The sequence below is a fragment of the Neopsephotus bourkii genome, unplaced genomic scaffold, assembly GCF_033783945.1.
Source record: "Neopsephotus bourkii isolate Nb327-2 ecotype Australia unplaced genomic scaffold, CSIRO-AGI_Nbou_v1 NB_234, whole genome shotgun sequence".
Lineage (NCBI taxonomy): Eukaryota > Metazoa > Chordata > Aves > Psittaciformes > Psittacidae > Neopsephotus > Neopsephotus bourkii.
This window is the reverse complement of record NW_026900744.1, coordinates 14683124-14695117: the sequence shown is the minus strand read 5'-3', so window position 1 is coordinate 14695117 and position 11994 is coordinate 14683124. Positions and strand designations below refer to the sequence as shown.

At 54.9% G+C, this 11994-nt stretch overlaps 1 protein-coding gene across 7 annotated transcripts in view; it reads left to right on the top strand.

The window, feature by feature from the left end:
* The first annotated feature begins 11495 nt into the window (after window positions 1–11495).
* The window catches only part of SUCO (SUN domain containing ossification factor), a 39337-nt gene continuing 38838 nt past the window's right edge, over window positions 11496–11994 (top strand). For 4 of the 7 annotated variants that reach the window (XM_061345473.1, XM_061345472.1, XM_061345474.1 and 1 more), the window contains exon 1: window positions 11497–11773. Coding sequence is in view for 1 of the 7 variants with exons in the window: in XM_061345480.1 (XP_061201464.1) it covers window positions 11709–11773 (65 nt within the window). In the remaining 6 variants the exon portion in view is untranslated. Of the gene's footprint in view, window positions 11774–11994 lie in introns of all 7 variants that reach the window. The other 3 variants (XM_061345475.1, XM_061345476.1, XM_061345471.1) reach the window with 2 other exon arrangements.

Genomic DNA, 11994 nt, shown 5'->3' with positions numbered 1-11994 from the left:
GCTAGCATGCAGCAACAGGACTGGGGAAAAATGGGATGGGGGAGGGGGTGATTTGCAGGGGCAAGAGGCATTTTCCCTAAGTGTGTGTGTGTGTGTGTGTTTGTGTTCAGGTTAGAGCCTTCCCAGCCCCGGAGAGGTGCTCCCTGCAGAAGAGCTGGTTACTTTGGCCTCACCTGAGAGGCCTCAGCAGGGGATAGAGCAGCTCCAAACACTGCCCTGTTTGTGCTTCAGGGAGGGGTGTTTGTGGGCATCCCGTCACAGCGGGAGCAGGCAAAAGAGGTGGTGGTTGTTTTATTCCCACAGGCCCCACATATTTCCCTTCACTAGGTCAGGAGCCAGCCAGTGCCTGCTGCAGGGGACTCTCCAAGCAGGACCTCACCTCCTCCAGGTACGTGCAGAGCAGCAGGTAACTCCCACACTAATGGTGTGCCTTCAGTGGGGCCTCAGGCTGAGCCACATCTGAAAAGTGCCACCTTCCTGTCCCATATCATTGCCTCCAAGCCAGGATGGAACTGGACCCAGTTTTAGCTGCCCTACCTACAAGCTCCAGTCCCCCCACTTTGCACAGAGCAGTGTGCATGCCTTCGTGGACACAGGCTGGTGCCTACAGGGGCAGGGAATGCTGCCAGCCCCTGCAATTGCTGGCATTGCCTTGAAACCCAGGATCCGGGAACTCAAGATTTTGAACAAACTGTCATTCTCCCAAAGTTGCAAAGTAAAGCAGGGGCCTGCAAGAGCAACGTCTGAAGGGCAGCACACCCCTCCTGCTCTGTGAGAAGTGCCACGGCCGCCAGAGTGGAGGGACATGACGTCCCACAGGGAGGAGCAGGGCAATGCTGTGCTCTTGTGCACAGCCATGCTGCATTAGGGACCAGGAACAGCAGCTGGGCTGGGGTTAGGACATGATGCTGCCTTCACGTGGTCAGGTCCACCTGGAAACTTCAGTGGAGGGGGAGAGAACAGAGGCGAGGGGTGCTTCTTGTGCTCCTTGAAATCTCCTCTGCTGTGGCCACCAAAGTTTCCCTTAGAGGCAGAGAGAGGCTGGAGACTGCTGCTGGTCCATGACTCTCAGGATCCCCAAGCTGTGCTGCATGATGTCAGCCATGGCAAAGCAAAGCCCTTCTGGGAGATGCCAGCATAGGAGCCGTATCCCCCCATGGGGTGCTCAGCCACCAGACAAGGGGATCACCCTGGTGCTGGCTCCACACCCTTGGCAGTGCTGATGCAGTGCCAAGATCCATGGGCCTGGTACCCACTTGGTGCTTGGGAGACCCCAATGGGCTCTGGCGTGGAGCAGCTGCCACTGCAGCACTGGCACTGCATCCCCACGGGACAGCACAGTGTGTGCTGTCAAAGTGTGAGTGCATTGCCCACAGTCCAAAGGGCAGCTCAGCCTTGCCTGGGTGGCCCAGACTTTGCCTGCAGGCAAATGACTTGCCTGCCGGCACAGCAGCCCTAGCGGGACTGGTCACGGGACTTGCCACGTCACCCATCTTTTCCTGCCAGTCAGAGGGGAATGTGCACCGTGGAGTCACTCCTCAGCCCTCCTGGGGCTACGTGGCTGATGGGGCTCTCCTGGCAGGTATGAGCAGTATCTAAGGTCAAGGATGCAAAAGCCGTTTGTGAGCACACCTTAATTCCCACTCTGGAGTCCACACAACAATACCTCCCTCACCTCACAATTAGGTGTCCCCAGGTGCCACTGGCCTCTGGAGAGGCTATAAGATGGTGAGTGCTTTGAGCCCCTCTGCTGAAATGTAGGAATGAGGAGCTGGAGTCCATGGCAGTACAAGCTCTGTGTATGCTGGCTTGGCTGTCCCCTGCCCTTTGCAAGGGGACCCCACTGTGGATCTGTTTAGCGTCTGTCAGGCTCTGAATGTTTGAGTACACTTCTAAAGCTGTTTGGAAGGAAGGCTGGAAAAGGTGACAGGCCAGGACTGAAACAGCTGTGACTGATGTAGACTTCCACTGGAGATATTTGAATATCAAACTATGTGTGGCATGGTACCCTCCCCAAGCACTCAGAGCTGCCTCCAGGTGTATCTGCTTCTCCTCAGGGTGGGTATATCACTTGTGCTACAGACATAGTCTTTGAAATAATGAAACAGCACACCCTGCTTAGGGTCTGAGCTTGCCTGAGGCTGCACGGATGAGGGCAGCTCCTGCACCGCTCCATGCCCTTGGCTGGGGCTCTTCCCCTGCAACCCACCAGCGTCACCCAATGGGGGACAGGGCTGTCCCAGCTGTAGGTCTGTGATGGCACCAGCAGCTTTGCAGGCTGCCTCACAGTGTGGGCTCCGTCCTCCTCACCGTGCCTCTGCAGCTAGTGGTGCCTGCAAAGGTTGTGCTGCGTATCCCAGGCTGCTGCAATGGAGCTGGGTCCCTCCATGGACCTGGGGCAGTGGCACAGATGGAGCTGCCTGTGAGCACAGCTATGGATGCTTGGGCTTCATTTCTGTCAAGTGATCCCCCAGCTCTCCCTGGTGACCCTGGAGCTGAACCCTCCCTCCACAGGAATGTTTTCCAGGGGGAGGCTGGTGGAGCTCCAGCTGCTGAATTTTTCCATGCCCAGAGACCATCTCCTGCCTTAAATGGCTCCATGACAGGGGCCGAGTCTGCTCTCTTGCAATCATCTACTTAAGGATGTTTTGGATTCAGTCCCCAGCATGGAGTGGCACACCACCGGCCCAGTGCCTCACAGCTAGGCTGAGCACTGGGGAAAGATGCTGAGGCATGAGGGGCTGGTTGCCCTGGGGTCCACAGTGGTGTGCCTGGGCATCGGGGAGTCTGGTGATGCTTCAGCTCTCCCAAGCATCTGTTTTCCCCGTGTGCAGGTCCGGTTTCTTGTCCTAGGCACATCATTTCCAGAGCACAGCCTGCCCTATGAAGAGGAGCCTGTAAAAGGGTGTAGGGTACCTTGCTGGAGACCCTATGGAGGCATTCCTGGGAGATTTGTCCCTGTCCAGGACAGAGGATGTAAATGCTGGTGAATCACTGTTTTTCTCTTGTGCCAGCATCCTAGGAGGACAGGAGCCAGGCTGGACAAGATGTGGGGGCTTGCAAGAGAGAATAAGGCAGTAGGAAGGGAGGGAGAGCAGCCAGGGAAAAGGGAAACTAGTGCCCTCCCAGGCAATAAACTGAGAAGGAGGTACCCAGTGATGCTGCTCTAGGCCAGGGAGTCTAGGAAACTGGGCTCGGGTCTGAGGAGCCCAGGCTGCACTGGCATCTGCCAGGTGAGCTTTGGGATTTGCTGAGCCTGTTGCAGAGGCAGAAGGACAGGAAAGCTGCTGTGGAGCTAGGTCAAGGAGCTAGGGCAGAAAATACATAATGTGGATTCAGGGATGTGACCTCTGGAAGACAGAGCCTCTGGGGCAGCTGCAAAACTGAGCTACCTTGGCCCTGGCATTCCCCAGCGGTCAGCATGGATCGGTGAAGCCCTGTGGAAAAATGCCCTCCCCACTGCCTGCACTGGGCTCCCAGGACAGATAGGGGCAAGTTGGCTCAGCTGAGGTCCCAGCCAGCAGTGCAGTGGGTCAGCAGGGTTCTGTTCCATAGAGGAGCTCCATGAAAGTCAACCTGTCACTAATGAAGATGGTTTTGTATTTTAATCTGCTTTAAAAATAAAAATCCCTAGGAAGTGCAGCCCAAAATGGTATCAACAACATGCTCTGCCAGCTGCAGGGTGCTCCAAAGTGCGACACTTCCAAACTTCAGCTGCCCAGGTAAGCTCAGCTCAACCCTCAGCCATAGCTGGCACGTTCCTAATGCACACAGGGATGAAACCAGACCTGGGGGTGAAAAACCTGAAACCTGCCTGTGGGACCTGAGCATGGATTGCCATGAAAGCTGGAAGGTGAAAAATGTCCAAGATTCAGGACTTGGGAGGGTCTTACAGCTCACACAGGTGCGCCTGAGACCTGGCAAAGCAGGGCTGGGGCTCTGGTACGAAGCTTTGCTGAGTGGTTTCTGACTCCGTTCCTCTTTCTTTAGCCCTGAATCTGAAGTGTGGGGATGGGATGTGAAATGCTGACCCAGCTCTGCCACTGTCAGTGAAAAGACACTGAAGAGAACTGCAGGTGGCAAAATACCAAAAACCCCAACTCCCTGGAGGGCAAACGAAACGTACCATTGGGGAGAGCTGGTACCCAGGGTGGTGGCTGCTGGAGCCACACACCAGCTCTCCCACACCAGCTGTCCATTGCCCCGAGCCTCATGCAGCAGCTGCTTCCCTCCCCTTGCAGCTCTGGGATATGGAGCAAAAGGCGCAGAGGGACCTGGAGTTTCCTAACAAGGTTTTTACTGTCTGCCCAGGGTATGTTTATGTTCTTTAGCTGTATAATTGCAAAGCCAGAAATAGATGGGGAGGGGGGGACACTGGATGAAATAGTGTATGCAAACAGGCTGGCTTTTATGGGTAGTGTAGCTGGGGAAAAATTTGGCATGCACAGGTCAAAACAGGTTGTAAATCACTGCTTTAGCTTGGTGCACTGTGAAAGGATCCTCCTCTGTGCTCACCTTCCCATTTGACTAGTAAGGAAGCATTTGTTCAAACACAACATGGCCTCAACCTGGAAACACAGCAGTTTCACAGGAGATATTCACCCCAGGAGCCCTTCCTGCCCCTCTTCCCATGAACATCTAACTGAAGTCTCCAAACAGGAGCCCATGTGTTTGGGAATTAAGGTGCGATAGGGGGGCTGAGGTGTGTTTTACACATACAGTGCCTCTCCCTGCAATACAAGCACATCCTATCCCAGAACACAGAGAGGAGGATCCCCTGCGCCAGGCTCTCCAGGACACACATGTTCCCCTGACAGTATGTGGGTCCCTGAGGAGTGACATTCCCTGCTTCTGCCCCCCCCCCCCCATTCTTAGATGTCTGCCATGAAGAGGATGGAGCCAGGTGGGAATTTAGTTTATTTTAGTACTCGGCAAGAGGGTAAGGAAGTGGCTGAGCCCATGGGGTTCCCTGTGTGCCTGGAAGGCCCTCCTCTCTCACCTTCACCACTTGCATCTGGCGTAGGTGCTGTTGCTGCTGCTCAGGCTGCATTGCCATGATGGCACATTCCAGCAGAGCTGTCTCTGGGCCTCAGCCACCTTTCCAGCTCCAGGGGGGTGTCACAGTTTTGGTTTTGTGTGGAGAAAGCAGTGATGTGCTGTCTTGTTGGATCACACATTGCCTGCCTTGGCCTCAATTTGCATGGGGCCATACAAGAAACCCAGCACTGGGTTGCACTGGGTGCTTTCCCAGCCCCTCTGCTTGCCCTCAGTGCTTACGGGCAGCTGAAGCCCACATTGTCCTCCCAGAAATAAAGCCCCCCAAAAGCTTAACACCTCCATCACCAAGCTGTGCTGTTTCTTGGTTTCTGTAGCAAGATTTGCTTTTTCTTTTCCCAGGGGGCTCAAAGAGCAGCTGCCAGGAAGCACCGGGGGAACCAGCAGGCACCGTTGCAGCAGTTCACCCCACTGGCAGCCCCTGGTCCCACACCACATTTCCACCATGTGACCAAGAGCTAATTTTGATTCTCTGTGATTCAGCTGCCAGCAGCCCTGGACTTTCCCCATTCCATCAGCCCCCCTGCCCCGATGGCAAGGGCAGCTCCTCGGCTGCTGACCATCTCGTCTCTCTGGCTGGCAGCGAGCAGCCGCCTCTGCACTGATGTCACTGCATCAAGCAAGGATGCTGCTTATGGTTGTACCTTGAACGTCTGCTGCCAGGCTGAGACGGCTCCTTGAAGCCATTTTCTATCAGTTCCCAAGCACTGGCTGTAGGAAATGGTGTTTTCTGTCATGCAGGATGAGGCTCTGTGGTCCCAAAAGGGGTCCTCCCTGCTGCACCCTACCTGGGCATTCTTGATGGAACAATCATTTCATCTCCCATTTCTAGGCAAAGATAAATTCAAACAGAGCCATGTCAAATAAGCAAACCAAATGGAAATGTTTCCAAAAGTGGAATTCCCATCTCAATTGATTTTCTTCATCTTAAAGTTTTGACTTTCAGGTGTTGAGCAACTAAAGAGGGGGCTCAGAGCCAGGCAGAGGAAATCTCTCTCCCACCCTGGCTGTGCCCCTTGAGAGCCACATGAGCCATCTAAACGGGTGATCCCAGCCATGGTCCATCAGTGCTTTTGGGAGCCGCAGGACTGTGGCACCACCTACCCTTGCTGGATTTGAAGGCTCTTTTAGGCAGGATTGAAGCTTGCTGGCTAGAGATCAGAGCAGTCACTCTCCTACACCAGGTCACGCAGCCCCAGCCAAGTGTCACTGTGCAATCACCCCTGCCTGCCATGAGAGCTGCCTGCCACTCCTCAGCGCCGTCACACACCACTGCGCTCCCCACATTAAATAAACCTAACGAGTCTCTGTGCTCAGCGAGCGTTTTGGTCAGCTCCATCAGCCGGTCACTCTGACTGTGCTCACAGCCTGGCAGCCCAGGGTGGTACCCACCAGGTTTTAAAGAGGGGTGTGAAAGCGGGAATCGGCATCCATACAGGGGATACAGCACCTGCCTTTGGGGCCACACAGACACGGGACCTCCCCACGGGACAGCATGGCAGCCCCAGCCCGGCAGAGACATGACATGAGCAGGATTGCTGAGTGTGCAAACTTCACCAACAGTCCCGGCTGCCTCAGCCCAGGGGTGAAACCCTGCAGCAATCTTCCCCCAGAGTCCTGTATCCTGGAGGCAGTTTATTGAGTGATGCAAGCGTAATTAGCTCAGCTGGAGGCAGAGCTGCTCTTGTTTGATTTCGCAAGGCAAATTATTCCGACCCCTTTTCTGTTTTATGCAGCTTGTTTCCCTTTGGTGTGAAGTGCAGAAGAATTCAGGGTTTTTTTTTAAGTTAAGTTTTACACTGAATTCTTTCCTGCAAGTGGTTAACAGTTCATCTAAAGTCAGAGGAAATTCTCAAAAGCAATCTTGCAATTTACAGCTTTTCCTTTACTAAATAAGAAACGGTCAGGAAATTAAACAGGAAATTGTGTCTGGAAGGAACAAAAATTTCATTGTCAAAACCTCCTTATGAAAGGTTTACTTTATTTTAACCAGGAAGGAGCCAAGATCAATAGTCAGAAGAGGAAGGAGTTTGTGTGAATTAAATGACATGTGAAAAAAACCCCACAACACTTGGGAAAACAAGAAGCCTTTGTAAAGAGCAGATAGGGATGAATGGGACAGAAGGCTTAGCATCTGCTTCCTGAAAATTCTGGAAACAAAGGCCTGGGATGTAACCCAGGATCAGGTGTCTCTCCAGAAGTCAAACACCGCTCCCTGGCCTCAGTGCCCAAATCTCGGAGAGATACTCTACAGCCTGTGCAAGACTCCAGGTCCATTTGAGCATTAAAAGAATGCAATGGACAAGCATTGCTCCATAGCCGTGCGGGGTTTGCAGGTAAAACCACAGCACCTTTTTTCTCCTCCTGCTCAGAAACACCACACGGAGGTGCCCCTTGGGTGGCCCCCTCCAGGTCTCCCTACCTGGGGCACTGAGCACAATGACCTGGCTTTTATTCCCAGTCAGCAGAGCAATGCTTGTAGCGCTGCCAGTGCAACGTGTTATGCTTTGTATAACCAGTCTTTTGTGGCTGCACATCACCATTGCAGGCCACGGAGAGCCCTCCCCACCCAGGGGATGCAGGTACATACACCATCAGTGGCACAGTGGCTTGAATTCAGCCCCTGCCCCAGCTCACCTCATGCTGGGGTATAGCCAAGAGAGATCTGGCTAAGAGCAAGCCAAAGTCCCACTGTGCACATATAACGCCTTTTGAGAATCCCATGCAAATATCTGCTCCCAAGTAACCCTACATTACAGTGAGCTTTGGGTTAATCATGGGTTCTAGTTGGATAAGCTGTAATTTTTTTTACTATTACATTGCTCATCTTATCAGTGGTTGAGAAACAAGCTTAGTAAGCACTGGTATGTGGGTATGTCAGAGGCGATGCCTCAAAACCTCTGTGTGGCTTATGGCAACAGGCTCCTTTGGTGGATGTTTATACCTGCTGCGGACTAACTCAAAGGGGCTTTCTCTCCAGGATCCTGACCTGTCAATGTAATGGTTCCCCTGAAATGATCCATCTTCCATGACAGCTTTTTAGCTGTGTTTGGTCTAAACTGTGTGTGATTAATCCTCAGCTGGTAATGGGACCAAAGTGTGTGGGAGCTGTGCGAGTTGAGAGCAGCTGCATGAGCTGAGCAAGTGTGGCTTCACAGCCTTTTCCCCTTCTCTTGGGGGAAAAGCTTTTGGCAAGGAAGCTGGAAGAATTACTGTCCTGGGAACAAGGCAGAGGCTGACAATGGAGATGGTCCCAGCCGTATGCTCTGGCATGGCCCTGAGCAAAACACTGCATGCCAGTGCTGAGGCAAGTGCTCTAGATGGAAACACGTAGCAATGAGTTAATAAATGTTTACCAGCTCTTCTAGCAGACAGCTGAGCAGTTGTTTCAATTCATAATGTTTCATGGATGGATTTCTGTACTGCTCTGCTCCTGACCATCCCCAATGCACAGAGGTTGTGGCAAAGCAGTGTTGGTGGGATGGGGAAGCACTCTCTGCCTGCTGTGCGACTTGACTACTGTGAAGCCTCGGGAAGGCTGGAGGCAGGACACTAGGTGTGTAGATGCACACCTTGCCCGGCATCTTCCTGTGCTGACACACTGCTCTCGCTCAAAAGGTAAGGTACTGTAACTGGCAGCATCCATGAAGGCGATGAGTCCTGCCCTGGGGGTCATGTCGCCACAGAGGGACAGAGGGAAGCAGCTGCAGCCAAAGCTCACATTGCCCTGCCTCTCTGCAGCAGCCTCCAGCCCTAAAAGGGGAGATCTGTGGCATTCCCTGACATGGTTGGACCAGCTGCTGGTGAGACCTGCACTCTTGCTCCCCTGGCTCAGGGAGCTTCCCACCTCCCAGGCAGCTCCCTGGGGCCAGCATGGAGGCACACCCCTGGGCAGAGATACTTTCTGCACCAGTGGTGCTCTGGGCATGGTCCTGCTGCAGGTCCCTGGAGGCACAGCAGAGCCCTCCACGCAGCATCTCTGCTTGAAACCCTCCCAAGAACAGTTAGATGCCCTCACAGCCATGGATCCATGCTGCTGCTGTGCCATGTCTTAGCTCTGCTGCTGCAAAAGGCTGAAGAAACCCTCATGGGAAAGTTGCTTGCTCATGCCCCACCAGTGCCATGAGGCAGCTTCTCAGTGTTTTTCAGGACTCGCTTCACTCCATAACTGGTTGGGCAGCTCCTGTGTGATCCATGCTCTTGGGGCAACAGGACCTGACCCAGGAGCTGAGCTGCACTGGGGCAGCAGGCTGGCTGCTGACGCACTGGGAGAGCTGCCAGTGGGTCCTGCGGCTGGCACTCACACTGGGACATAGAGCAAAGCCGATTGCTGTCAGAGCCACCTGCCTGGCCACTTTCATCTTGGTATAATTTGTACTGTGGTTTAGCAAGCCCATTTCCCATTGCCAGAAGTTCACGTTAAATCCCATAGGCTTCTTGTGAAACCTACCAGTGACTTGCACAGGAATTTCTTCCTGTTCAACTTCACGAGTGACAGACTCATCCAGGCAGCTCCAAGCCTGGCTAAGCTGCAAGGCCTGGAGCAGCAGGTGCTGCTCTACACCCCAACTTGCTGCCCCATGCGCTGTGCTGTTATTCCCCCTGTTTTCCAAAGAGATAAAGGTACTGCAGGACAGGCCGTTTCTGTCACTGGGAAGCCCATGGTTTGCTGACCGAGGGCGGTTTAAGCCACAGCCTGTGTAGAGATGAGGCACAAAGCTGACACTTCTCCCTCTTCCCTTCTCAATGTGTTAGCATACAGGTCTGTCTGCTGTCTGTGGCATTCAGAACTCTTGGAAGGGTGGGGGATACCAAGTGTTAATGAAACCACAGAATTACTAGGTGAGAAATCAGAAAGGAACAGACACAAAGACTCTCCAGAGGTTTCCGGTGCCAGCTGGGAAAGTTACTTGCAGCTGGCTGACTCCAGTCAATCCATCCCTCAGCTTGTCAGCATCAAACTGAGCGCTGCAGGCACCCCTCCTTTTGGGAGCACCCCTGGTCTGCCGTAAGGGCCAGTTCATGGGGCTGGAGCTGGGATAAACAGGAACCGTGGCCTAGAAGGGCCCTGCTCCATCCTTGCCGTGATTCACACCCTCCCCTTCTGCCCTCGGGGCAAAGCTGTCCTTCCCTGTTCAGAGTTCTGACATGTGCATGTTTCCAACGCAGCATGCCGGTGACTAATCCACCTGTGCCTTCCAAGGCTATCATAATGCCCCATGTGCTGGGTGAGCAGCGCACATTGTTGTTCCCTGTGGATCTCATTATGCTGTGGCAGCAGGAACCCCAGTCCTGAGCCATTTTTTGGTGACAGTAAGCTGCAAGGATGGTTTTCTTGGCTACCATAGTCAGTGTACAGCCCATTTTAGAGCACCTTGCTTCAGATTTAGGCCTGGCTATCTACAAAATCCCTAACGTTTTGCTGTCTACCCAAATGTGCCTGTACCAGGAAAGGCCCCTCTCCTCTGTCCCACAACGGGCATGGGCACCCAGCTGCTGAGGACATACAGTTGCCAGGGCTGCATCTCCCAGCAGTCCTCTGCAAGCCCCAGCCATCAGAAGGCAGTGCCAGGCAGGAAACAAGGGAGTTCTGTGCAGACAGCTGCTGGGCTGGGGAGAGAAGCTGGACAAGCAGGGCTTGGCCAGGCTGCCAGGTCCCAGGCACTTCCCTTGTGGGCCTCACGATGCACCTGAGGCGCTGTCAGGCAAACTGTGGCTTGGCTCTTGCTCCTGCAATGAATGAATATGCACAAAACCACCTTAAACACTTCTCTGGCACCACCTGTGCCTACAGACTCGAGCAGGACTGCCATGCAGCTGTCAGTGCGTGAAGCCCGAGCCCAACCGCTCCTCACGGAGCTCCCGCAAACCGCCCGCAAAATGGCTCCTGGGCACCCGCTCGCAGCAGCAGTTCTTGCAGCAGCAGATCCCCCCACGCCGCCTTCCGGTCCGGAACTACAGCTCCCAGCAGCCCCCGCAAACAGCGTCCGGTCCACGCCCACTCCGCGAAGGTGCTTCCGCTGGGGGCCTTAAGCGACACCAATCAGCCCTCGGCTCTCCGGTGCAACAAGAGAAGAAGCCCGATTAAATACTGTCATGTCGGAAAGCCGTTGCTTAAAACTTCCCTCGCACGGGAAATAATGACGTTCCTCGCGTGCATCTCGGCCTCAGACTTTGCTGTTAGTCGTCGTTTATTACTATGGCAGTTTCCCTTTAAGGGCCTGTTTGACGCGGACACCTCAGAGGGGTCCTTGGGAGGGCGGGGAAAGGGAAGTCGGCTCTCTTCATTCGTGGCCGCTCTGGAGGAAAGAAGCCAATCCCCATAGGCAACCGGGGTTTGGGGGCGTGGCCACCCCAAGACACGCAGGCTATTGGTCGCGGAGGAGCGAGGGGGCGTGGCGAGATGTCGTAATGGGTGACGCGTATCCTTCCAGCTCAGCGCGTGAAAGGATAAGGGGCAGGGGGGGAGGGGCCAGGTCCGGCGGGCAGTAACGGCTGCGTTCGCTCGCGCCGCCGTGCCTGGCGTGGGGGAGGGGCCGCTCCAACGGTCGTTCCTCTTTAGCGGCAGCCGCCGCTCGCGCTTCTCCCGCGGTCCCTTTGCCGGGGAGGATGCGCCGCCGCTTCCCGGCCGCGGCAGGTAGACGGGGGAGACGATGAGGGAGCCGCCCCGCCGGCTCCTGGCCCTGGGCTCCTGCCTCTTCCTCTGCTCCCTGCTCTGGTGAGTCCCGGCCTCTCCGCGGGCCCTCGCCATCACGGCAGGGAGGCTCCTCTGAGGCCTCCCGGGGTGAGGGTGTCCTGGCTCTCGGAGCTCCCTGAGAGGACAGGGGTGCAGGACCCTGCTGCCGGGCCTGCCTGCCACTTCCGTCTTTTCCAGCAGCCCGGGGACCTCGGTCTGCTCACGGTGCCCAGCTTGGGGAGCCTTTTTCTGCCGCGGCTCCG